The 27948-nt window shown below is 43.3% G+C and overlaps 1 protein-coding gene across 2 annotated transcripts in view; it reads left to right on the top strand.

The window, feature by feature from the left end:
* EBF2 (EBF transcription factor 2) overlaps positions 1–14351 on the top strand; it is a 197579-nt gene extending 183228 nt beyond the window's left edge. The window contains exons 15-16 of one of the 2 annotated variants that reach the window (XM_086703420.1): positions 6588–6755; positions 11465–14351. In XM_086703420.1, coding sequence (XP_086559546.1) covers positions 6588–6755; positions 11465–11496 — 200 coding nt within the window. In that variant the 3' untranslated portion in view covers positions 11497–14351. The remainder of the gene's footprint in view (positions 1–6587; positions 6756–11464) is intronic. The other variant, XM_086703421.1, reaches the window with a different exon arrangement.
* The last annotated feature ends 13597 nt before the right edge of the window (positions 14352–27948 follow it).

Here is a 27948-nt window from a genome sequence, read left to right on the forward strand (position 1 = left end):
GTTTCATATGTTCAACATACGTTTATCAATAAAAATCCATGTATAAAGCTGAACCATATTAATTGTCATTTTTGTAGCTCAAAAATGGTCAATATAATAATATAGTATGTAGTGTGGTGATGAGGGAGAGAGACCAAAAGAAAGACAGGGGTGGATGAGTAGGGATGAGAGAGAGAGATAGAGGCAGGGAGATATATATATATAGAGAGAGAGAGGGACAGAAAGAGACAGAGACACAGAGAGGGACAGAGAAAGATAGGGATAGAGATAGAGAGTGACAGAGAGAGAAAAGAGGAACAGCTAAATGAATATGCCCACTGGGTAATTGCTTGTTTCTTATTAGCTAATTCATTTGGTCGGGAGCTTCCTTTCCCACTGCAGCAGTGACAACTTCCTTCCACTATCCTTTCTTGATCATTCGATCCCACTGCCACAAGAAAAATGATAACACCCAATTCTTCAAATCACCCATTAAAACAAGATGGCTTATACAGACCAGAAAGAGGCACCCTGCCCAACGGGAGTAGGGACACACAACAGAGAACCTTCTCCTTGCTCCTCCTGGGTCTGTGTGATCTCTCGCACCGTTATTTTCTGAAGGAGGGTCCGAAGCAGTTGTAAACCGAGAATGGATTCCAAGCAGTGCATTCATTACAATAAAATCCCCTATTGCAAAAATACTGAATACCCCTTGGAGTTCATTACAATAGCATCTGACCTGTATTTCTAGCCAGCTAAGTCTTAACTTCTCTGGGAAATATAAAAAACAGCCCAGGGGAAACCATTTTGTCAATTCAGTTGCTTGTGTCTGAAAACACCAGTCTGTGATTTTTCGTTTTCTTTTTTAAGCGATGCTGATGCAGCCGGGCCCTGCCCCGGAGCAATCACTTGCCAGAGACGTTAAGAAAATAAATAAATAAAAAGCCAAGCCTCTCGGTCAAGTTGATTTGCATGATGTCCATCGCAGAGTATCAAAAACCTGCGTCTTCACTGCTTTCGCTCTCACACTGCTTCAAAAATGGCCGGACAGATGTTTTTTCAATTTCACATACAAACTTCACTTCCTGGCGGTAGCATGTGTGCCAAGTTCCAGCTCAGTGCAGGTTTTTATGGCTGAATTCTAAACCCCTGACAATAGGGGGTTATAATGAAATGCCGACAGACCCCTTAGCGCCAACAAATGCAATGGCTCGATGCAAAGGAGGATATGTGCCCGGTGAGTTCCAGCTGGGCCTATGCAGGCCAATCAATCCTTGTAAGAAGAAAAGTGGTTTTTCCTTAACTCCCCATGTTCACAGAGATTTGGGGGCCAGACAGACTTGCCTTTACTTTGGCCTCTATCCATAGAGAGAGAGTTGTCCAGAGAAATTCTCAGTTGCAAGTGGATGTGATCAGCTTTCCTAAAATGGCGCCCGCTGGTGTCCCCAAAGACGGTCTACTCAACAGGCTTGTGACACTTGTGGGACCACTTCTTCCAAAGCAGGGTAGCCATCGAGCAATTCCAAAGATTGGGGCAGAATCTATACGGGCAGAAATCCAACCCGTGCTCCGGGACTCCTACTTCATTTACATAGTTTTAGCCTGGGCCCTGGGGCTCAATATTTTTATGTTTTCAACAACAGATATCAAGACATTTTCTATGGTAGAGTATTAAATGATTATTATAGGAAATTTAGAACATATGGAAGTAGTTTCAAAAAGAAAGCGTACTCCCACCGTAAAAAACAACCTTGTTAACATTTTGACATATTTCTATTGTCTTTTACTCGGGAAGGAAAAAGAAACCCTGTTACAATAGTAACATTCTCATTTATACACAATTTGAAAAGCAAGTATATGTAAAAAGGAACACGCTTTATTTCCGTGCAGGGACAACCGCCGTTAGCTTTTAAAGGATAACCTTCTAGTCATGGATAGATACATTTTGAAAATTGCAGTGTCTTCTCTGATGCACAACAAATGGAATTCTGCCAGGGGATCAATGAAAGAGGGAGTAAAAGAAAAGTGGCAAAATTATCAAAGTCACAGATTGGAAGCTAGGCTCCATAAAATCTGTCAGTGATGCAGACCTGGGTCCTGAGAATGGAGAACAGACAGAAGGAGTGATGTTTGCCTTGCGAAGTTCACTATAATCAATAAGCTTTTCCCGGGATTTTGAAAATTTATCAGTGTCTGCTTTTTTGTAGCAGAAAGGTTAACAGGCAACCTTGTTTACAGGTAGTAAAGCCTTAAATCAAAGAGGAGCATTAACAGCCAGGAAAGCTATATAATTTTTAACCAAAGTTAACCAAAGTGCTAAGGATTATATAATTTTTAACCAAAAAAAAAAAAAAAAAAAAAAGGAGATTTTCCATTTGTTTCTTTTAACAGCTTTTATTGGTTTCTGCTACATCAAAATTAATGCATGTTCATCATAGAAGATTTTGAAAATATGGAGAAGTTAAAGGAATAAATTTAAGAACATTCATAATCCATCGGCCAGAGATAACATTGTTAAAAGTTTTGATGCATATCACATCCTTCTAAATTTTTGCTTTGTATGTGTTCTTAGAAAATAAAATTGGGTTGGGGCCCCCGGGTTGCTCAGATGGTTGAAGGCCTGACTCTTGATTTGTTAGGGTCTTGATTTGTCAGGTCATGAACCCAGGGTCATGGGATTGAGCTCCGTGTTAAGCGTGGAGCCTGCTTAAGATTCTCTCTCTCTCTCCCTCTCTCTCTCTCTCTCTCTCTCTCTCTCGGGGCTCCTGGGTGGCTCAGTTGGTTAAGCGTCCAACTTCTGCTCAGGTCATGATCTCACGGTTCATCAATTCGAGCCCGGCGTTGGGCTCTGTGCTGACAGCTCAGAGCTTGGAACCTGGAACCTGCTTCAGATTCTGTCTCCCTCTCTCTCTGCCCTTCCCTGGCTCACACTCTGTCTCCGTATCAAAAATAAACAAACGTTAAAAAAAAATTAAAAGATTCTCTCTCTCTCTCCCTCTGCTCCTCTCCCCTGCTCACATGCTCCCTCTCTCTAAAACTAAAAAAAAGTTAATCATTAAAAAAATGAAATTGGGTTTGATGTATATGTTATGATGTAATTTGTCCTATTCACCTGAGGAGGCATATCTTTCCATGTCAGCAAATATTCTTCTCCAACATTAGCTTTAATATTTGCATAGCATTCTATTTTATAGACTTAATATAGTTTACCCCGTTGCTAGGTCATTTCCATTATTTCCCAATTTTTCCCAATTATAAAAATGCCCTTGGATCAATTTTTTTTTTTTTTGCAAATTTATGATTATCTCCTTGGGATTAACTTCTCAAAATTAAATTGCTGGGTTAAACAATGGGCACATTTTAAAATACTTTGATTTTAAATTTTTTTTTTCAACATTTATTTATTTTTGGGACAGAGAGAGACAGAGCATGAACGGGGGAGGGGCAGAGAGAGAGGGAGACACAGAATCGGAAACAGGCTCCAGGCTCCGAGCCATCAGCCCAGAGCCTGACGCGGGGCTCGAACTCACGGACCGCGAGATCGTGACCTGGCTGAAGTCGGATGCTCAACCGACCGCCACCCAGGCGCCCCTAAAATACTTTGATTTTAAATACACATTGCCAAAGTCCCCCCAGAGAGATGGAACCTCCCCTTAGTAAAGGAAGAGTAGCTGTTTCCCTGCCCTGTTCCTTTCTCCTTAATCTTTGGCAGTTTGGTAAAGTGGAAAGTAACCCCTCATGACTGTTTTAATTTGCATTCGATTACTAATCAGTTTGAACATGTTTTAGGCCTATGAAAGTCTTTTTGGTCAATTTCACTCATGTCTCACTCATGTTTGTGACTTTGCTTTTCCGATCCTTTGCCCATTTTCCTCGTTGGGATGTTTTTCTGTTTTCTAATTGATTTATAACAGCCTATTAGCTATTGAGGATAAGAACGTATCTCAATAATTATGATAAAGATTTTTCCTAATTTGTCATTTGCCTTTTCTCTGCGTGTTAAGGAAGTTTTGCGTCATGGGGCAAATCTGTTCCGTGATGTTCTGTTTAGGCTTTGAGGTTGAAAGGATTATGTAGATTACATAACCTTCCTAATTTTTCTACTAGCGCCTTTATAATTTTGTTTTAGCAAATAACTCATTAATCTACTTACATTACTTTAGTGTTTAACACGAGGAAGCACTTTAAATTTTGTCTCTGGGGGGCTTGTATATTGTTCCCATGCATTTATGTCCCCATTAATTTGAAATGTCGCCTTTATTAAGTTTCAGTTCTCATATATATCCAGGTCTGTTTCTCGCCTCTATTTTCTCCAAGGATTTGTCTGCCTGTTTCTACACTCATATAACACTGACTTCACTGATGTAGATTTTTCGTAAGATTTAATATCTGTTAAGATAAATGCTTTCTTAGTACTTTTGAAGTATTAACAGAACTTTCTGGCTCTTATAGGGTTGTTGTTTTTTAAGTAGATAAACATAACAATTGGGTTTGTGGACATAAACAAATTAAAATTCCTCTTGGGATTTTTGTTATAGTTGCATTAAATTTTAAATTAAGTTGGGTATTTAGCATTTCACAAAAATTTCCTAAAAGGTATTTTAATTGGGCATATTATAACTCTGTGCTTATTCAACTCTGCAACAATTGTTCCATGTTACTTAGCGAAGTTTGAGGCGACTCTTTCATGGAGAGGCAGCCACATTTGACCTAATGAATCTACTTTAGTTTGAGATCTGTTGTTTAGAAAAGAGGTATTTGTAAAAGTGAATCAGATGCTGAATATAAATGGAATCAAGGGTGTATATGTGTGCCTAATGTTATAAAAACCCTCCTCTATCATGGTGTAGGAGGAGAGGTGGTGCTTTTGCAGACTCAGAAGTCAAGGCGCCATCTTGGTGCCTGCATGGTTCACATGGAGTGGTGGAGATTGGACTGTGATCGGAATCAGGGCCTCCGGAGTCTCAGCTTTTCTTTGGCCTCTAATTGTGTGCCTTCCAGAAAGGGGAAAGGTCCCCGACTTCCTTTTATTGATGTGAAAGCCAATGCTAGAAGAGGAGATTTTGCTTGAGAGTATGAATACAATCCACTCCCAATGGTTAGCCCTGTGTCCTATTCTGTAATAATAGTGAATTAGCCCAATTTTTTCTTCAGTTTAATCTTCAAGTATGATGTGAGATTCTTCCAAGACTTCATCCTCCTTTCCAATTTTTTCTCTTGATTCCTATTACTTGCGGAAAGACAGACATGTACTCAGATGCGTCTTTCTGCGCTTAAATCAGGACTACATAAGGATGAGCAGTTTTTAGATAAAGCTCTTTGTTTGAGGTCTTTGGTTTGTAGTTTGGCTATAAAAGACATCATATTGCAGGGATGCTATATGGTGATTTTATATATGTAATTGTGTGAACATAGCCCAAAGTGTATCTTCATATGGAGGTAGAAAATATGGAGAGACAAGAAACGGGAATGGAGTCTTACAGAGGACATCAGAACAGTTGACCTTCAATTCACCCTGTACTTGGTCTTTGAACCATAAGTCACATACATGTCCTCACTTTCAAAATTTACTTTGTTGGGTAGCTGGGTCACTGAAGATACGAAGCAGAAGTTAGCACTCCTAGCCTTGACCATTAGGTTTCAGTAATTCCTTCACCATGTCATATGATGGTTCAGAATTCTGGAGACGGTGCTAAAATGAATCCCTGGAACTTGACCTTATTCTCCAAGATGCTGTATCTGCCAATTTTACCCTTGTGAACTGGAGATTACCCCTTACTTGAGCTAGTTGAACAGAAAAGATAAAATTATCTTCTTGTATGATGTAACTTGGTGGAGTATCTGACATTAAGAGGTAGGGCATTTCATTGTGGAAATTGCCTTTATTTTTCTTGGAAATTACAACACTTAGCTTTTGGCTTCCTTTAAGTAATTTTAGTGTTAATATTGGTGTTTTTTTCTACACATTACATCAGAGGGGCCTAACTTGCAACTTCATTTCCCAGGGGCTTTGAAAGTAGAGAGAGAGAGAGAGAGAGAGAGAGAGAGGGAGGTAATCTCCTAGATGTTAATAAACGTTTACATTTAATGAGGCAGTGGCCCATAGAGATGGTACTCTCAGAGATGTTAACCCTGTAGATGAAACCTCTGGAGCGCTGAGAATTACCAGGGCAGCGCAGAGCTCCCAGCCAGGACTTCTTTTTAGGGTGAAAAAGAGGTTTCCATTCTTGAGTAGATTTGATGATTTTGCCGATGTTGGTCTTAGTGTTCTCTTGTCAAGCTTCTAGTCGTGAGCAAAGACCTATCATCGTATTACCTCCTGCTTCTGTCTTCCTGACTCCCTGGCAGAAGAGGACTCTGTCTGCTGAGTCTCCTTAGCATCGTGTATGTTCCTCCAGTAGGACTGTGAACCTGTTCATTATTTTGTCTGTGTGTTCCCTCCACTGGGCAAGGCGGGGACATTGTTGCATTCTACTTTGTTTTGAATCCCCAGAATCTGGGACAATGCCTGGAACCAATGAGTAATGTGTGTCGGTTGTATGTCCTGAAGAAAGGACTTCGTTCCTAGGTTTGTCCCTTCCTAAGAGGATTGTGCCTTTGCTTTCCAGTCATGTCATCAAGTCCTACTGTTGGATCTTCTAGCACGTCCTCCATCCTTCCATTTTCCTCTTCAGTTTTTCCTGCTGTCAAACAGAAGAGTGCCTTTGCCCCTGTCATCAGGCCACAAGGCTCCCCTTCACCTGCCTGCTCCAGTGGCAATGGAAATGGATTCAGAGGTAAGCAAAGGTACCACTTTGGTACCGCCATGATTAGATGGGCCACAGGGCCAGCAGAGTAAGAGCAAACAGCACAGCATCATTCCCCATCTTTAACCATGTACTTACAAAGAGGTGCTTTGGTGTTTTCACCATGGGTCACAGATGGCTTGTACAGCTGAGCTTGTACTCCATCCAAGAGCAAGATGGAGGAAAAGAGAGAAGGCGGACAGCTCTTCGAGGTCACAGAGTTAACTATGATAGAGCCATATACACCCTCCGGGAGTGTCTGGACTCCCCAGACCTTTGGTTTCCACAGGGCCGTGTCACCGTTTCCCAGAAGGTGCCTCGTTGCCACATCAGATACCGTATGGTGATTGCTGCTTACCTGTCTTGCCGTCTACACTGCATACATATTCCCATGGCACAAATGGACAGGATCCATTGGGAGCAACCAGCCCATTGTGAGAGTTCTGGTTACATGCCAGTCAGATTGATAGCAGGTGCCTGATCAGGGGTGGGGCAGGAAAGAAAGAAAGAAAAAAGACATACACCGTCTAAGAACAAAAATGAATATCGCCCATCCAACCCATTTTTGAGCAATGTCTGAAAATAGAGTATGACATAACATTACACAAATGTGATGAGTGCATGAGAATCTAATCATCTCGCTGTGAATGGGAGCCAGCTGATGGCAAAAGAACAAATTGGAACCTGCTGGACACCATGGATCCTGACGACCCACATTATTTTTAGGCTCTTTTTCATGTCTTGACATGAAAACATTCACGATTAGCGGCATTGGCTAAAACGGAGCAGGGCAGAGGTTTGGTTAACCCCTTATGGATCAGAGCCTCTGAGCTCAGCAGAACCTCAGATGACCTGTGCCGTCCCCAGGACGGCATCTGCCTAGTAGCTTTATGATTATGCGTAGATTCCTGACCCTCTGGGTCACCTGTGAGGGTTCATCTGCCAGTTGTGGCCGAGCAGAGCTCTGGGAGGCATGGTAGGTTCCTGTCCCATTCTACCATAAGAGACAGTGGTGTCTCCTCAAAGTCCAGTGACTGGACAGACAAACTGTGAAACGGGAACTGGAAGCTCAACCCTAAGAAGAGGTCCCTGAAAATTCTTTCACTTTCAATGAGACAAGCAGCTGGGAAACATGCCATCCAACGTGTGAGTAGTTGGAAACATCTGTATATTTGAGGGGGACAATATGGATCTGTTTGGTTCTAATCTAGATGGCTGATCCATAGAGAAAGAGGCTCAGCCCGCGGCTCAGTGTCACTACCTGCCTGGTCTCTCCTCAACAACCAGTGGTTTCCATCCCGTCCTTGGGGGATATGCTCAGAACGTTTTCTATGAATGGCCTCATCTCGAGACCGGGAAGTGGATACAGTTGTCGAATATTTGGTGTATCTTTCCCTTCTGCCTGCCGGCGTCGGTGATGATGTCTCCCCTTTCTAAGTGCTGTGATTTTAGTCACGTCCCTTAACCAAGTGGGGGCCACACAGTTCTCGCTGGGGAAATGTAGAGCGAGGGCCCCCCGAAAGGCTAAGAAGGAGTGCAGGTGTAGGAGGAAGTCGGGAGGGATGCAGCCCTTTCCTCCTTGCAGGCAACCCTTGCCAACATTTCCAGCTTCACTTCGAGGAGGAAACGTACGACTTCACTTCCACTTGCCCTCCCTCCTTTATCTCTCTTTCGCGTGCACTCAGTTGGGCGAGTTGAGCTGGTTGCCTCAGATCTTCTGGGCAGAAGATACTCAACGATGGGCCCTGCCTGGCTTTTGGCCCTCAGGAATGCGGGACAGATCTTACACCGGCTCCCATGACCCGGAATCTACGCCCTGCCTGTGGCTGCTTGCCTAAGTCTAGCTGTGGTGTGACCCGTTCAGAGTTGAGTTGGCCCCAAATGCTGGAAGGGTCTGTGCGGTCATAGTGAGGTTTCTCTGCAGGGACAGCAGTCGCCAGAAGACCCTCCCTAGGGTCCTCAGCCATGTGGGCTTCTGGTCCCCCACAGGTCAGAATAATTAGACTGAGGAGGTGGCTGAGCCACACGTTCTGTGTCGGCAGGAGTGACTATTTTATCAGTTGCGCGTAGGCACAGGCTCTGGGATCTAGTCTCCTTTCTATAGAATCGCTGAAATGTCCCGAGCCTCTTTGGGAATCCTACAATTCCCTCTAAATTCCTCTGGTAATTTGAGCCTGAAGAAGAAGGAAGACAGTAGGGAGGAGGTGGAGGGGGAGAGCCGTGCCTAAATTAGGAGTGCAGACTCCCACTTCTCCTCATTCGGCATCAGGTGACTAGAACTTCAAGGTCCAATGCTACCAGGTGTCCCGCTGATGCCTAGAAGGAGAAAACAAGCTGGCTTCAAACGAGCTAGCCACAGTCCCCGAGCGAAGGAGTCTTGGGATTGCCGGGGCGATCAGCACGAAGCCGCGTCTCTCTAGAGACAGACGTCGGGAGAGTAAGAGTGTGGTCGGAGGTGCCTGGGTGGTCACAGGCTGGTCCGTAAGATGAGAGGGGCTCAATCATCTGCAGAGGTCACGTGCAACCAGCCGTCTCTGAGGCTTGCCGTTTTTGAGCACCACGTGCAAGACAGTGACCCAAACGCTTTACACGGATTACCTTGCCCACGCCGCACATGTGACCAAAAAGGGAAGGTCGTACCATTATCACCGTTCTCAGTTAAGTCGTTTTTCCCAAGGCCACACAAGCAAGGTGACCTCAGACGTTTGGATTCCAGAGCCTGTGCTGCAACAGCCCTCTGTCTCCCCGGGGACAGGCATGGTGCAGTTCCTCTCTTCACCCTTCGCCCATACCTGCTTTCCACCTGGACCAAAGGGGGATTATTGCTTTCCTGGAAAACGCCAAAGGCAGAAAGAAATTGAACAAAGTGCGGTTTTAAGCACGCTCCCCTCGCGACAGTGAGCATGCTTACTTTTTCTCCACTTAACGTCTGCTTTCTGTCTGTTGGCGATGGTTTCTATAAGCAAAAAGTCAGGGTCACCATGTAGCGGAGATCCAGCCCACCCGGTGCCCGAGGTGAGAGTAGGAAGAAGGAAAATATGTGAGATCTGTTGTTCTTCCTGCAGGCAGTGGATCTTCTTCTTTGAGCGGCTCTGCCCTAAGCAGCTTGGGTAACTCCCCGAGGACCCAGAAAAAGGAAGGGGCTGATGAGTTTTAAGTGTAATGGACAAGTTAAAGTTGAAAAACGTGAGCCAGAATCCCACTGCCAGAGAGTTATACGTGTAGTGTTCACTCTCCCAGCTTCTACCTCATTTATCAGGCATTTGCAGTGATGAGTATAGATTGTCGAGATAATATTATGCACTATGTGCCTGATTCATTTTCCAGCTCCCTCCAGGAAAAGAAATAAAATAAAATAAAAAACCTCCTACACTCTGGGATAATTACCAGGGTTGCTATGTCTCCAAATCATCAGGGAGTGTCCAGAATTGAACTGCCTTTATTGAAAAGTTACATCGATTCAATATATAGTAATACAGGCAAAAATAATTAAGGCTTTGCTAGCTGTGTAAGACCTTAATCCGGATCTCACAAACATTCAATAAAGGCTGTATGGGCAGGGAAATAGGCGGCTGACAATTTTGCCCGAGCAGACTAGCTGGCACGGAGAGAAGGGGCAGAGGGAGGGGCGGGGGAGGAAGAGGAGGGGAGGAGGGAAGAGGGGTGGTGTTGAGGGAAGAGGGGTGGTGTTGGGGGAAGCAGGAAGAATCTCGGCCATTTGCTTAGAAGCTTGGTCAGCACCACTCAGCAAAATGCTTCTATGTATCCGGTGAGCTCTAGATGAGACAGAGACAATAAAACTCAAAGCATCAAGTTCTAGATAGGGTTTTCAGGTTTGATGCAAGGAAGCTGCTCTGCTGATTCCCAAGAATGGGTTCATCACCCGAAAGCCAAGGTCAGAGGGTGCGTTTTGCCGTGTGACTTTTCCACATTTTGCCGAGGCTGCATTGTTTCCCATATCAAGGGGAAGCCTTGAACCCAATGCCCCCAACAGGTATCGTGTGTGTCCTCCTCACTAGATGGAGGAGACCTTGAGCACCACACTTGGCTAGGGGCTGAAGAGTGGGGATCGGGTGACTCCCAGATTAGGAACACAATTAAGTCTTCTATTCCAGGGGATCAGCATTTTGTTAGTGAACGAGCATTGCGTATCAGCAGTAAGCACCAAAGGAAGATGAGCTAGTTAGAAAAAAACTCATCACATTTCAGCTAGAATGGATAGAAACCTAGGATGGATAGAAAGCCCTACAGGTCATAAACGACACCCGGTGAGTGACGCTATAGGCTCAGCACCTGGAGCTTTCTTTCCTGTTCCAACTGATTTGAGACCATACACTCTTCTCTGTAGTCTGATGCTACAAAATGAATATAATGCAAGGATGTGAGTAGTTTACATGTTTACCTCTGTTCTGTCAAGAATACAACCCGTTGATACACAACAAGACAAAACATAGCTCCTGGCCTCCCAACAAAACTTCAACAAGCCTTGTGTATATGTCAGTGATTCCGTAAGGCTTCGGTGCCTCTGACCGGGCTGTCTGCTAGACCAGACCTGGAGAAAATGGTTTCCCGTATCAGTGCACCGTCTCCCCGGATTGTACCAGACTCTGTCAGTCCCAACCCCCCGCCCCTCACTGCGGGTTATAGACACGAGTGTCAACATCTCTGAGTCTCATTTCTGTGCCACTCTTTCCTTGCAGCCATGACTGGACTTGTCGTGCCCCCGATGTAAAGAAGAGGAACTGCTTTCTTATAGCACAAAACTACTTACTCTGATGGACCAATACTGAAGAAAGCACTATGAGCTCTTTGGGGAGAGTTGGGCCCCAGAACGAACATGACGGACAGATTTGGGTGTGCAAGGAGCCGCATCTCACCTGGCCTCCCGCTTCCTGGATAGTTCTCATGGTGGCTACACAAACTGACCCTCTTGGGGACAAGGACAAAAGATGTCATTGACGTAGTCAGTGCTAAGAGCAGAAATGCAATTCTTTGTTATGAACATTATGAGAACCACCTTCCTATGTTTGTAAAATATTTAAGAAAAAAAAATTGGCAAACAATTCATGCTTAATATTTTGGATACTATTTGTTTTTCTTTGTAGGAAAAAAAAAGTTGAAAGTTTCTATTTTCTATGAAGCCTTTCAGATACCAATTTAGTTTATGCAGAAAAAAAAAAAAATTGAACACAACAGGGTACCAGCATGGAAGACATTCTTAAACGAAACCTGAACTGAATGATGAAATGTTGTATGTGCGTTTGCTTATAGTTTAATCTCTTTAAAAAACAAAACACAACAAAAACAAAAAAAAAAAAAGCAAAAAAGGGAAAAATTTTAAAATGTTTTACAATTATTTAAATAAATAAACGTGTAACTTATTGTAAGTAGAGGTAGAAATTAAGACCTTTTTGGAAGAGAGAGGAATTTCTCTTCCTGATGTAAAATGAAAATGATGCAAACAAGTAGTAACGAGTTTAAAAGGTGTGTGATTATTCCTGCAGTTACTTACTAGACTTTTATCCCCCCTCCTGCATCCCCTCCCCCACTTTTCCCATCATTTTATTGACCCATGGGCAAGAACGCGTACCTTCCACAGATTCCTACAGAAGAGCCCAAGGCAGAAGCAAAGATTCAGTCCATGCGCGTACACAAATACTCAAAGTCATCCACTCATTCCCAGCTCCGTCCACTTTCTAGTCTACATGTCCCTTTTGGTATTCACTCTTTGTGAATGTTTGAAAAATTTATATTGGCTTTCAACACTCTCCTCCAAGCAGCGCGGAAAATTCCCATGTTTTAGTGTGTCCCAGGCTTTGCGTCCCGGAGCAAGACGTGTCTCGCCTTAAAGAGGAGCCAAAGCCATGTGACTTTCCCAAGTGGCCCCTTTGGAATTCTCCCTTGATAGAGCCACATGCCCCCTCCTTGTTGGTTACCTGGCTGAGCACAGAGGTTATGAGCTCCACGGAACTTCAGAGACAGGGTTTAAGGAAGATGATCCTGTTTCTTGGACTCGTAAGCACTAGTCTTAGAATGTCCGTGTCCTTTCTTCTCTCTGCAGCTTTCCCCTTTCATGGCATTCAACTTTCTTGAAAATATCTGTATCTAACTTGACACAGTTTCCAGACAAGAATGGGATGGTTGTGTGGAAGAAGAATGTTAAAAGCCCTAAATCCCTCTCCTAATGTTCAAAAAGATGGACACCCAGATTCTTAGCAGGGTCAGAGACTAAGGGCCTCTGTGCTGAAACAGCACTGGTACCCAGGTCTGCAACGGACTCTTCCTAGTTCTGGGACTAGCTCTTAGGGAAACTTTGCAGGAGCGGCTAACAGTGGCTGAGTCCTGAAAGTCTGTGTGATCCTGAAGATGTATCTAGACTCGTTTGGATTTCCGGTAAGGACGTCATTTTTTTGTAGGCCAGGGTTCTCCTCGTTGCCTCATTGGTACCACGGTACAGTCTGTATACAGATTTCGGTCTGGGGTTCTAACATCAGAAATTGTTGCAGCTCTCATGGAAACACATCTTCAGTGCATCTGAGCCAATTTTAGGTGACTTCACAAATCCCACCTCCCTTCTGTTTGCCCCATTGATACCTGCCCACAGCTGTCCAGCCCCCAACGGTCTTACCTGCCTTCAATCCATTCTGGAATTACTCAATATGACCCAAATATTATTTCTATGCACATGAGAATCCAAGATTCTAGAAACCTGGCATGCTTATAATTACTGCTGACAGTCCTTCATAGTCAGGGCTTACAGCACCAAAACATAGGGAATGCACCAGAGAAAGTTCCCTGTGAAAATTCTGATCGAAGAGGAAGAGTGTGTGGAATACAACCACCACCATCCAAAAGTGAAGGCAGAACAAAACTAAGCGTGTTTAGACCTGGATTCGAGCCAATCCAACATAAGGAAATGTTTTTTTAAGTAGCATTGCTTTTAGAATCTGTGAATTTTGCTCTTGCATGAAGATGAGTGGAGTACTGTCTTCAAAATGATTGTAGAATTTGTTGATAGCTTGACACCGAAAAATGTGTGTAACTAAATACCAGACATCCTTGACCATTCAGCTAGAACCTTGGCAGCGACAGATCTATTTAATTGTACAAATGTGTGTACGGATTATTTTTAGTGTACTAATAAATTAAAAACAAAGCTACTCTCTCCTCTTCAGTCTTGCTGTTGAGTCATTCCGATCCCAGGTTACTTTTGTGCCACTTGGAATACGAGTATTTCTATAGGTAACTACAAATTCTATCCTATCTTTGTAAGAGGAGCTGTGTAAGATTTTCCATTTAAAGGGACAATTTACTTCATTATTTATCTCATTTTTTTGTTATAGCATCATATTTTTTCCAGTTTTTCTTTGCACATTTCAATATGCATGGTTTAAAAACCATTATCTTCTCTACCTTTTGTACAGTAAGGTCTCATTTTCAAACTGTATAGTTTCCTTTTATCGTTTTGCTTTGTCAGTTATATACAGTATAAAGTTGCTATGCACAGAGCTTTTTGTAAAGACAGCTTTTTTGTTTACTGTTTTTAATGGTCTTACTTATTAAAGAATATCTTGTTTGTAAAATGAATACGTCTACTTCAGTTTTAAACTTTAAATTATCCTAACAAAAAATAAAATTTTTGTACTGTAAAAATGATTGGAACTTTGCCTTTTTTTTCCCCCCTGAAGTGCAAAAAAAATAGTTTGGGATTTGTTCTTATGTTTGCGGATTTTCTCATAACTATTAGTCCCTGAGCTCTGGTTGAGGAAATCTTACTACAGCTTTTGCTTACATGGAAAGTGTTCTGAGGTTCTCACTTGCAGGAGAGAATATGTATGACTTTAGGTCATTTTTCTGTACGCATCTATTTATGTATCCATCCGGTCAAATTCCTTCATAAAAACTCAGAAGGATCCTACTTCCTGGGTTGGACTTTGGCTGTATGGAATTCTTGAGGTAGGTGGGTGGTCTACTTAAGTTTGAAACTGCATGTTGAACAAATGTTATAACTGACCCATCAGACACTGGGTCAAGATTTGGAGGCTGGACACAAAGGCTTGAGGCCAGTCTTAAGTCATAGGAAGAGAGCAAGGTGCATGCCCCTGGAAGGAAATAATCCATAGAGAATAGCTCATACAGGAATATAGAAGGGCTGCAGGAACTCAGAGAAGACAGCAATCACAGAGGGTTGGAGTGGTCAGAGAAGGTTCTATGGGGGGAGGCAGGGCTGAAAGGGCCTTCAAAGAATGGTAGGAATTTTGTGGCAGAGGTTGATAGTGAATGCTGCAGATGGAAGGCCGTCACAAACAGAGACATGTAAAGGGAAATTCACAAAGCACATTTCGGTGAATGTGCTCCTCAATGTCATTTTCAAGCAGACTGTTCACAAGCATACTCATGATTAGATTATCTCCTTTCTGTCTACAAGGGTATAGTTTCTTGAAACCACGTAAACCGCGTTCCTTGCATGCGTGGATGAGATGGTATCTCTAAGCACTAATCTGAGAAAGTCACCTCAGTTCTGATTTTCTCTGTGAAGACTATCTCTCTGCCTTGACCGTGCTTGCCCTTGATCTTCTCATGGGGAAGATCTTGCTCTTTGCAGCCTGGTGTCTTGTCGTCCTTCAGGCCTGAGATCAAGTATCCTGTGCTCATGGAGGCCTTGGCTGACCTCTGATCATGCAGGTTTCCCACTTACTCTCTTTAACTGAACTCTGCTTGTGTCCTTGTCATGATTTGGATTCATTTGTTGTCTACTTTAGACTGAAGGCTCATAAGAACAGGGGCCATCTCAACACTTTATGTGGAGCACTGAGCTCAGTGCCTGAGGTGCCCAACAAATACTTGTTAAATTAGTGAACGAACACACTGAATTTTGATCCCCAGAGGCAGCTCTGCCTTTCCATGTGGGAGAGGTAGCTGATCTGTCACAAATGGTAGGAAATAGCATCGCTTTGAGAGCCCACTCCTTAGGGACGATCTTGTCAGTCAATTAATCAAAAAAAAAAAAAAAAAGATGAAGTGTGTCTATGATGTAAAGTGGCTGGTTGCTTAATAAATATAGAAATCTCAAAATGGAAAGAAAGCAAGAGAGAAGAGACCTCTCTGGCTGGTAGCCTCTTGGGTCAGTTGCTTGACCCCTTGGCCCTGGAACTTATCCCATGTGGATTTTCATGATGTAATTCCAGAACCAGAATCGGGAACTTTTAGGGAAATGTGCATTCCATTTCTGTTCCAGATATGACACTTGTCGATCCCACTCTTGAATCGCAAAGAGCTTTTAGGGCATTCACCAAACTGCAAGTTCAGAGTGGCTGTGGGGCAGTGAATGTGAGACTTTATGAATGAAGTGGAAGCGAGGTCCTAAAGGATCTTGGAGACCATGCCAGAGAGTTTGGATTTCATCCCCAGGACTGTGCAGCAGGTCACGGAAAACTCTTACAGGAACTTGAGTCAAGGAGTGACCCGATACACTTTAAACTATAGAAAAATGACAGTAACTACAGTGTGGATTATGGATTGGAGCAAGTGGTTACTGGAGGCAAGGAGTCCAAGCAGGCGAGGGATGAAAGATGGCTCATATGCACCTGTGTGCTGTATTGGTGCCTACGGCAGGTGTCCATACTGACTGATCAGTACCTATGCCATGCCTGCTGATAAGTGTTTTTAAATGACTCCTGAAAATTAGGAGGAAGTCGCAATAATCCTGGTAAGAGTGACATACCTGACCTAAGGATTGCCAATAGAGATGAAAAGTAGAGGAAAGATTTGAGAGTGAGCCTTGCAGTTTGACAGGACCTACAGACTGATTAGATGTGGGAATGAGGGAGAAGAGGGGGCTGGTATTAAGTCCCAGTCTGCTGGTTAGACAATTGGATTCTGTGATAACGTTAACCGAAATAGGGAATAGAGAGGAACAGATTGCGGGGAATGCGAAGATATCATGATTTTAAATTGGAGCACAAATGCCCCAGTTCCTTTTTTCTTTCCTGGTTAGCTGAAGTCTGTTTGCCAGCAGTTGATTTAAGGACTCAGGAGAATTATTACTTTGGTTCATGCATATTTAAAAAAATGGTTGCTCTGTTTCTATTTGAATGGCTGTTCAGTTGGGTATAAAATTTCTGGGGTTACACCGCATATCTCTGAGAACGTCATACAAGGGTTTGTTTTAAAGCTAGCTCCCAGTATTGAATGTTGCTATGGGGATGTCTGCAGTCATGCCTTCCCTTTTCATTCCTCTCTTTAATTTCCCTTATATAAGCAAGGAAATCCCATAATTGGTGAAGTCCAGACCCTTCTGACCGTGAGAAGGGGCACAGTAAATAATTATGCCTGGAAAACAGATGCAAACTGGCAGTTGGTCTCACTCTTGATATTTTTATCTGCCTGCCTAAAAGTGCCTTTCTCTGTATGTGAAGTCCAGTGATTTGCTTAGTGTTGATAGCTATGTGTAATTTTTTCCCCCTTGGGATACGGCATTCCCTTTCAAGGTGTAGCTTCCAGGCTTCTTTCATTTTTGGAAACTTTCCTTTAATTGTAACATAAAATACATTCCTTGTTCCTTCATTGCAGTCTGTCTTGCTAGAGACTCTAGCTATTGATAAGCTGGATCTCTAGTGTCCATCATTCATATCTATCATGGTCTCTCTAACCACCCTTGACTCTTAGTGTACCTGTATATTGCCATTCGTATGCTTGTCTTCTTCTCTACTCCCTCAAATGTGGCCTTAATTTTCAGATGCTTCTATTTTTTCCTTCACTTTTTCATCAGCTGTACCAGCTTATACCCCATTGCTTTCTATTGTGTTGCTTGTTTCCATTGAGCTATTGTATCTCTGCTTTGAGCTATTGTTTCATAGAGAAATTATTTTATTATTATTATGGCAATGAGCTTGATCAGAATTACCATCAGGTTTGTGAAAACTTTTCTGTTTTTTTCTGGTGAGTGTTGTCATCACCTACCTTTTTTTTTTTTTTTTTTTCTCTCCTGGTGTATGTATATAAATCATGTTTTGATACCTTCTTCATAATACTCATTTAAAAAAAAAAAGTTAATGTTTATTTTTGAGAGAGAGACAGAGCATGAGTAGCAGAGGGGCAGAGAGAGAGGGAGACACAGAATCCGGAGCAGGCTCCAGGCTCTGAGCTGTCAGCACAGAGTGCGATGTGGGGCTCAGACTCACAAACCTCGAGACCATGACCTGAGCCGAAGTCGGATGCTTAACCAACTGAGCCACACAGGTGCCCAATAATACTCATCTTTAAAGTGAGTTTTTTCTGTATCAGCTAGTTGCCAGAAGTTTGAAAGGGAAGGGTCTAGGACCATGTACAGGCTAGCAGGAACTCTTATTTCAAAGGGATGTGGGGGGTGTGTGTGTGTGTACAAGAGAAGAGAGAGAGAAAGAGAGAGATGCTTGTTTTAGCTTTTACTTCCTCTTGGGCAAGGTAAAACAGCACTTGTGCTCTTTCTCACAGTGGCTGCTACTCTTCCTCACCGACTACTTCATACGTCCATGGCTTCCTTGCGTCCTTCCCACATCAGTCTTACCTAGTGTGCTTTATGCCTCTGCCAAATGGGGTCCAGAGGTGTGTCTGCCATCAGACTATATGTTACTTCTAGTCGTTTCAACAGAAGACCATTGGTTTGGACCTTAGGATCATCACACCTCATCCTGCCAGCTTTGTCTGACTGTAGCAGCTGAAGCATCTTTTCTCAGTCTCTACACAGTCCTGTTTGACTCTCAATGCCATTGCCATGCCTTCCTCACAAATCGTGATTTGGGGTCACCGGTTTTCCTAATTTCATCCAAGATGAAATTCATGCCTCTGTTTCACATTTCCCTATTTTCTATTGAGTGATTCTGAGTGGGAATTGATGGGAAAGGTCTTATGATAGTGTGTTAATCTGATGGCTTCGTATTCTCCGAACCATAGTAATTCAAGAAAAAGGGATTGCTGCGTAGTGCTACGAACCCCTCCATTCTACCTTTGACCTTATAGATTCCCCTTGCTAACCAGCTCCTGTGGCCCAGGCCGATGGCTACATTCTTCATCTTCTCCCCTGGATGATTTCAAATAGTCAAATACAAATAATAAGATACAAGTAATTCCCAAAACTACTACTGGAAGTTGTTTCAATGAAAAAATATACAAAAAGGGACCCATGGCCTGAATGTTGGAAATATGTTGAAATGGCACATCAGTGCTTCTGGTTATTTCCCTATAGCTGATCCCACTTGGAACAGTAAAATTCTATTTTCCATAGATTATATAATTATATGCACAGAACATGGTATGATAAAATGGAAATGGCTAGAATGCAGAGATCTGGATTCAAATTCTATCATCCTTAGCTATGCAATCTTTATTAAATCACTGCATTAAATCGTTATCTCCTCAAATGCAAACCAAAAGCAACTATATGTATATATGTATACACATGTATTCACATGTATATCATATGTATACGTATACATATATATGGTTGTCCTTGGTTTGCACTTGAGGAGACGAGACTCAATGCAGTGATTTACGCAAGATTACATCAATAAAAATATACATGGCTAAGGAGTATATATACCTATACATATATACACATATATACATATGTATGTATGTATCATTCTTATGGTTAAATAGCAACACCTATATACGTTAAAGAACATAAGCTCCGTGAGTGTTGAATTTTTGTTTTTGGTCTTCACTGCTCTGTTCCCAACACCTAGAATAGTACTGGGCACAGTGTAGGCATGCAACAAAAAATTAACAATTAAATGAATATGTGAAATGCCTGCCTTCCGTAGAGACTCAGTAAATTTGACAATAGCTCCAGCAGGGTTTTTGAGGCCCCCAGGCTCGCTCTCCCACTTGCCAGCGTGTGAGTACTGAAACCCTGTAGTCTCTGGTTTATCATCTTTGAAAGAACAGAACTACTACAACTGCTCCTGCCTTGGGGTCAGTTAATATCTCCTTCTTATGGTCCCGGGTCCCAGGTGCCTCTCAAATAGGTGCTCAGAAGGGAAGGAGTCAGAGCACAAGGCTCAGTCCAGTCTGTTCGGTGGATTGAAGAGTGAACAGCACTGGGACCATTATTTGGCCATGATGGCCTTTGAACCGAGAGCAAAAGTCAAGGAGGGATAATCGACCCCAGGCCAGGAAAGAGTTCTCTAGCGCTCTGCATACCTGGGAGTGGTCCACTCAAGAGAAGCCACAGTCCCAGTTCTTTGTAAGTGATAATAAGACTGAAAGATGTGTCCTTAACACCGTCTGTGTTTTCTTCCTTTAAAAACTAAGAAGAATTTTTTTTTTTTTATCATAGACCAGAACATCTGGTGCGTCATGAACAAAACTTCTGAGGACAAAGCAAGCATTGTTTTTAATTCCAGATTTTTGCAAGTTCCAAGAGTTTGAACCCATGAAAAATTGCTTGTAAGACAGAAATGAGACCAAAATGACTTGTAATATCAAATCCAAATATTTGCCATTTCGGAACTGAGCAAAAGCAGAATAGTTGCATAGAACTCTAAGTGCCTCAAAGATTGTGACTTAATAATTGTGAAATATTATGGTCATTAAATATTAATAGCACTAACTGGTAACAATAACAATGATAATCACCAATACAGCGAAAATGCTCAACTTCCGGTCTGCGTCCTATGGAGGAACAGAAAGAGTGTGAGCGCAGGAAATTCACAGACCTGAGTTCAAGTCCCACCTCCAGCCTTCACTTATGACTGTGTAACTGTCAGAAAGTTACCTTTAGGAGCCGTCATTTTCCCATCTGTAAAACTGGTGACAAGAAGACCTCTGTGCCAAGATTCTTTTCCTGCCAAGACTGTTGTGAGGTTGAAAGAAAATAAAGAATGTGAAAGTGGCCGACACAGTTACGTGTTCAACACTATACATTTTTTTTCTTTCTTTCTCCTCAGCCTTAGGTAAAAATTAACATGTGTTGATCTGGAAAACCACCCATCAGCTCTTTTCTTACAACTCCTCCCTGCCAGCATGGAAAAGAGGCTTATTAATTAGTCCGTGTTTGTGAAACTCTTGGAAGATGAAAAGCACTGGGTGTGGAACAACACCATTTACATCACAATACATGAGTTGGCGGCTCCTTCAACTGGATCTGCTTACAATGTAAGGGAGTCCTAATAGAAGTGCTCCAGTCTTTCAAAAATCAGTGTGGGAGTCTTTGGAAAAGCCGTGGGTCTGCAGGCTGCACTACAGCCTGTTCTGAGCAGTAGGCAGGCAATTCGGGACAGGCAATATTATAGATAATCCTCTAATAGCCAGGGCAATGGGAAACCAATAAAAGGAGGTCAAAAGTTGATCTGATTGAAATCTACAAATCACCCGTAAGTCCCCTTCAGTGACAACTTTTACCAACAAGAAGGATCGCTGGCCCATTTTGGTTTCACATTTTCTCCTTGCCCTTGTAGATCTTGGAATATAGAAAAAGATCAATTCTAAATGGATTAAAGCAGTATTCCTCAAGCCAGGGTTCATACGTCCCTGGGGGAGGAGCGTGATGTTCTATGGGAGGACTTGAGGCTTGTGGGTCTCACACTGGTCTCTATATTTCGTTCCCCTCTGCTTCTGGTCACATAGAAAGATCGCGGTGTTCCATGTTGTTTCAGCAAAACAACACCATCCATCACTGTAAATGCGTGTTGTGAATATCCAATTTATTGATTTGGTGATTTTGATGGCCTTTGTGAATTATTTTTATTTAAAACAAGCATATATGAAAGCATAAGTATTCGATCTTAAAGTTTAGTTCTGTGCAAATTTTACAATTTTAGTATACGCAACTTAAGAAACACTGTAGCCTCTTAAAGATTTTTTTCCGAAACACATTACTCAAATTTGAGAAGCCTATGGCGATGAGAAAGAGGAGGAAAAGGTCTGGTATTCTACAGATTGGGTCATCATTCCTTGAATTATCAAGACTTGGCTGAATGTTAATTCCTGTGTTCTGTAATTCAGCATCAATAAAAGAAATCTCCATGTATTATTCCAGTATTTCATTTTTGCCTCTGAATTATGTTCATATCCACAAATCTCAGCCAAGGACCTATTGAATAATTGTCCCCACATGTAACATTTTCCTGGTCATGTTTTCCTTGCCTTGGTTCTATGAAATATAGAAATGTGTTTCTAATTATTAGCAAAACCACCTGGTAACTGCACTGTATCATCTCAATAATATGACTCATTGATACAGTGTGGCAGAACTCAGAGTCATCTTTGACACCATCCGAGAAAAATTAGTTACCAAAATGACCTCACGTAGCACAGGCTCACCTATAACCAAGGTGATCATCCTTTGTAGGGCACATATCAGGACTTGGGATTTGACAAGCAGAGATGTATCTGAAACGGGTTGTCGTGGAAAATCCAGGACGTACCGAGTTCTACGGTATAAGCCATGAAAATCACCTACCACGTGATGCAGCTTCAGTGCAGGTGAAAGCTTCACTTTCTTATTTTTGAAAACTGAAAGCCACAGTTTCTTGTCTTCACCGTCCTTATGTATGTGTGGGCTGAGACCCAAGAATCTATCACTTCCCTGATTTCACTAAGGTGGGCAAGAGGTGAGAACAGAAATCAAACCAGCTCTTCTGGGAAACGTACCCTGACTTTGCAAGGAAACCAGAAAGAAATCTCTTCCTGTATAATAAGCCTTGTAAAAATTGGTCCTTTCTTCAGGCTTAGCAGGGTTGGCATAGTGATGGTAGAGAAGGCGGTGTGCCCAGAAGCTTGGGGAAATGCTCACGCCTCAGGCTAAACTTCTCTTCTACGTTGAATCATATTGTACCGGCCAAAGGACCCAAGTTTGTAAGCAGATGCGGATTTGCATAGCATATAGTTTTCATTCCGGTTACTGTTGTCTTTCCTTAATTGTTTGCGCTTTGGGTTAAGGAGGAATGTCAGAGAGTGGAAGAAAAGAGAAAATGAAGAGAGAACACAGTATGTATTTGATCTTTTTTTTTTTTTTTTATTGAGGGATAGTTGACATACAACATTTTGTTGGCTTCGGGTGTACAACATAATGATTCGATATTTGTATATATTATGAAATGATCACCACAGTGAGTCTAGTCAACATCTGTCACCACACAGAGTTACAAATTTTTTTTTCTTGTGATGAGAACTTTTAAGATTTACTCTCTTTGCGACTTTCAAATATGCCATACGATACGCATTTGATCTTTTTTTAAAAAAATTTTTTTTTTTTCAATGTTTATTTATTTTTGGGACAGAGAGAGACAGAGCATGAATGGGGGAGGGGCAGAGAGAGAGGGGAGACACAGAATCTGAAACAGGCTCCAGGCTCTGAGCCATCAGCCCAGAGCCCGACGCGGGGCTCAAACTCACAGACCGTGAGATGGTGACCTGGGTGAAGTCGGACGCTTAACCGACTGCGCCACCCAGGCGCCCCATGATCTTAAAACAAGAACAGAGGAAGAATTCCATGGTGGAGAAAAGTTCAGTTAAGTAAATTCTCAGAGGCAATAGGCACAAGCAGGAGAAGTACCACTGAGGTTCTGTCCTGTAGGACACATTTCGATGTGGGGAATGAAGAGAGGGCTGTCCCTTTGTGGGAGCACAAGATATACGATTGATGGCATCCATTCTTCAGAAACGACAGCAGAACGTGGAGCCTCACCTTGACATTCATCAGCATGGCAGAAGAGAAGGAGCCTGTGGGAAAGGCAGCAGGTGCAGGAAGCAGGGAAGGAGCAAAGGAGGTGCAAAGCCTTAGGCAAAATGCTTCAGGTCCCTCATACAGGTGCCGGGTTCTTTCTGCCTAACAGAGGACTGTGTTGGCAATAGAAAGACAAGAGGGATACATCTGGGAAGGGTGCTTTCCCCAACACGCTCTAGCCTAGTTTTCTAACAACCAAAGACTTCAACAGCTGTAGCCAAGAAATCTACCGAAATATGCCAATGCCCTTTTGTGGTGTCCTTTCTGAAGCGCCAGTGGAAATACCAGGTGAAAATGCTTGAGGATTCTCTCACTTCCCAGCCAAGCTTCCTGCATTCAGGACCTTCACAAGGCTTTTCTTCAACCTGGCAAGGTTTAGTCATGTGCGTGTGATGCGGTATCAGGCTCTCTAACACACATACGACATGTGACATCTAAAGAGGGCAGCTGGGCTGCAAGGGAAGGACTTAGAATCGGGAGGACGGTTCGCAAATCTGTTTGTCTATGGATTGAATATGTCAGTTCTTGGCCTCTCTGGGACTCTGCTGTGTTTTGCAAAATGGACCAACTCCTCCTTACTTTGTGCGGTTGTGATAAGAATCACATATGACTCCTGTGAATGCCCCTAGCACAGAGCAGAACTCAGTGCTCTTGAACACGAATCAAGGAATGGGCTCATGTTACAGAGTGACTTTTTCAATTCTGGTATATTGATAAGTAACAGATCATCAGTAAGCAATTAGAGAAAAGCCTTGCTAAAAATGGTTGGATTTGAAGATTGAAAGAATTAGACTAGAGGTAGCTTGGTCCCTTTCCCTCTCATAACCTTGATGGCAAAGAAAGAGACAGAGATAAATCTGAGAGAAAAAGTGTGTAAAGACCTTGGGGTGATGGAACTGTTCTCAAATTAGGTTGTGGTGATAGGGGCCCAACTTTAGTAAATAAATAGACTAAAATGATCGAGCTGTGTACTTAGTGGCTGTGTGTATCAATTCGGCTGGGCTACACTACCTATTTATACAACCAAACACTTACCGAGGTGTTGCTGTGAAGGTATTTTATGGATGTGGTTAACATCTACCATCAGTTAAAAGGACTTCCTTGTGATAATATGGATGGGCCTTGTGAAACCCATTGAAAAGCCTTAATAAGAGCAAACACCAAAGATTCCAGGAAAAGAAATTCTGCCTCGATATTGTGACACCGAACTTCTGCTTGTTTCCAGCCTGCTGGGCTGCCCTGGAAGATTCAGACTTGCCAGCCCCCACAATTGTATGAGTCGACTCCTTAAAATAAATGTCTCCCTCTCTCTCCATATACGTATTAGTGATGTGCCTCCGGAGAACCCTGATGAAAAGTAGACTTAACGCAAGTCGATTTTATTGTATGTGAATTCTCTCTCAATAAAGTGCTTATTTCTTTTTTTTTTTTTTTTAATTTTTTTTAAAGTTTATTTATTTTTGAGACAGAGAGAGACAGAGCATGAACGGGGGAGGGTCAGAGAAAGAGGGAGACACAGAATTGGAAGCAGGCTCCAGGCTCTGAGCCATCAGCCCAGAGCCTGACGCAGGGCTCGAACTCACGGACCGCAAGATCGTGACCTGAGCTGAGGTCGGACGCCTAACCGACTGAGCCACCCAGGCACCCCTAAAGTGCTTATTTCTAAACTACGTACTGTGGGATTCCATTTTTATAAAATTCTAGAAACAGCAAACTGATCTATAGAGACAGGAAGCAGACCAGGGGTTGCTGGGGGTTGAGGGGAAGATTATAGAGGAACATGGGGAAGCTTTTGAGGGTCATAGAGATATTTACTAGCTTGACTGCGGTAATGGTTATGTGGGTGTTTACATATGTCGAAACTCGTCAGAGAGCATGCTTTACGTTTTCATAGTCTCTTTTTTCTTTTTCTTTTTTTTTTTTTTTAAATTTTTTTTTCAACGTTTTTTTAATTTATTTTTGGGACAGAGAGAGACAGAGCATGAACGGGGGAGGGGCAGAGAGAGAGGGAGACACAGAATCAGAAACAGGCTCCAGGCTCCGAGCCATCAGCCCAGAGCCCGACGTGGGGCTCGAACTCACTGACCGCGAGATCGTGACCTGGCTGAAGTCGGACGCTTAACCGACTGCGCCACCCAGGCGCCCCTCTTTTTTCTTTTTCTTAAAACAGACTCTTCAAAACATTTTTTTTTTTGAAGTTTATTTCGAGAGAGAGCGGGGGAGGAGCAGAGAGAGAGAGAGAGGGAAAAAGAGATCCTAAGCAGGCTCCACACTGTCAGCATGGAGCCCAGTGCAGGGCTCGAACCCACAGACCGCATGATCATGACCTGAGCCAAAAGCAGGAGTAAGACAGCTTAACCGATTGAGTCACCCAGGCACCCCGTACGTATAGTTTACTGTATGTCAATTGTATACTTCATAAGATGGTTTAAAAGAGAGAAAGATGAAGAGACACAAAGAGACACAGAAAGATAAATCCAAGGGAAGAAGTGTCTAAGCCTTAGAGCGGCCTACATGGCTGTTTTGTTCCCCCTTCCTCCTGCTCCCCACTTTGCTATCCTTAGGCTGTACAAATAAATAACACAGGCGATGGAAACGAGCACTTCTCTTCCACTCTCAAGAATGCTGGAGGCATCCCATTCCCCTTCTAATTCAGGCGAAGATGCCAGAAAGGGCTGCTCCCTGAACACACAGTGAGCCCATCCATGACAGGAAATGAAGTAGAAAAAATGTCAGAGTGCTGTCTGCTATGATCAGAAAGACTGTTGATAAAGGTGAAGGCTGTTGCCCACCGGGGAATCCATTTTTATCTTAGAACCCACATTTTGTCCAAAAGGAGCGGAAGACAGCACCTGCCTCCTCACCACGGCCCTGGGACGGCCAGCCAGACAGCACAGAGCTTCCAGAATCGACTGAGTTGAGACACTACAGGTTCAACGAGCAGTTTGTGGAGCGCATGGGGATTGGCCACACTTCTGCTCAGACAGGGCCTTGAGCAAGGGACACTGGCAGAGGCTGAGGAAGAGTAGCCGGGTATGCCCCCTGATAGACAAGGACAGGGAACTGCGGCGACTCTATAACTCAGGAAGATAAATCTGGTCATGACCAGCACAGAGATCCCCTTATCTGTACTTGCTAAGCATTTTGCTGATGAGGAAGTAAAACTCAGTAGGACTTCGTATCACAAGCCGCCGGGAGATGTTTACAGCCTTGACTCTGAGTCTACTCAACTGTGTGGCTTCAGCCATTCCCAGCGACACCTTTCTTGTCCACATGACGTCTGGAGTTTAAAACCACTCGTGAGCTTTTTGTAGGTACTACAGAACCATTTCAGGCAAGATTCTGGTGCCCAGAGGAAGCCAACGGGGAGACTGAGCAAGCTCCCAGGGCAGCCTGGTGCTCTCTGGGTGGGCTTCTCTCTCTGGGTGGCTCACAGATACCTGGGGGCTTGAGCTGTGTTTTTTGGAATGCACAAACCCTGGGATTACTTGAGCCTTCAGGACGCCTGGGGGCGGTCTAGCTCCAGGAGGATGTTGACTGTGTGAAAGGGACAGAACTGGGAGCAGGAATGGAGAACCCAGAGACCAAGATTCATGTGCAAGTGACCTTGTTCATGAGCATTTTGTCCATGGAAAAGTGACTCGGTCTTTCTGAGCACGTTTTATCCTCTGTAAAATGGGCCCAAAGAACAAGCTCACGTGAGTGTCGGAAGGATTAAATGAGATAATATGCTAGTACATGTGGAAGTGTTACTAACATAATCTGGGAGGCGAGTGCAAATGTGCTGGGGACGCCCAGGTGAGGAGACGCCCCATGTTTTCCTGGGGGCTTCATTACCTCCGGAGCTTCATTACCTGAGGGAGGAGCTCGTTTATGGACACGCAACTGCAAGGCGCCCAGGTCAGGCGGGAAAAGCCTGAACCATGGCCAAGGGGTGGAAGAGGGGGCACGGAGGGTTGGGGGGCAGCTGGCGGCAGAGATCCAGCTCCGTCTTAGGAAAGGTGTCACAGAAGAGGTCGCTGGGTGCACTGCTGTTGCTTTCGAGGACCACGGGCCTGTTTTATTTTCATCCACGAGAAGGCAGTAGTAATTTTTAGCGTTTAAAATGTTTCACTCCAAGGACAAAAAAAAAATCAGTGCAAGAAGTTTTCACTACCTAGTCTCTGATCCCCCCGGCAAGCCTGTAATGGACTGTGGCTACCCACATCTGAGAGGTGGCATAACTGAGGCCAGGAAAGGTTAGGGGCCCTGCCTGACGTTGAGCAGCTGGGCAGTGGCAAAGCCCTGCCTTGAATTCTCCTGATTTCCCATTTGAATGTTAAAATAATACAAGCAAGATGTTATAGGTGTTTGGAATGTAGAAATCTTTTAAAATAAGATTATTGTTTTCCTGTCCGAGATTCAAGCTGGGCCTCTGACCTGAGGCGAGAATGGGGAGAACTTGGAAAGGCTTGGGAAGGACGCGGCCAAAATGAA

Source organism: Puma concolor, chromosome B1 (assembly GCF_028749965.1).
Source record: "Puma concolor isolate L17-30 chromosome B1, mPumCon1.1.hap2, whole genome shotgun sequence".
NCBI lineage: Eukaryota > Metazoa > Chordata > Mammalia > Carnivora > Felidae > Puma > Puma concolor.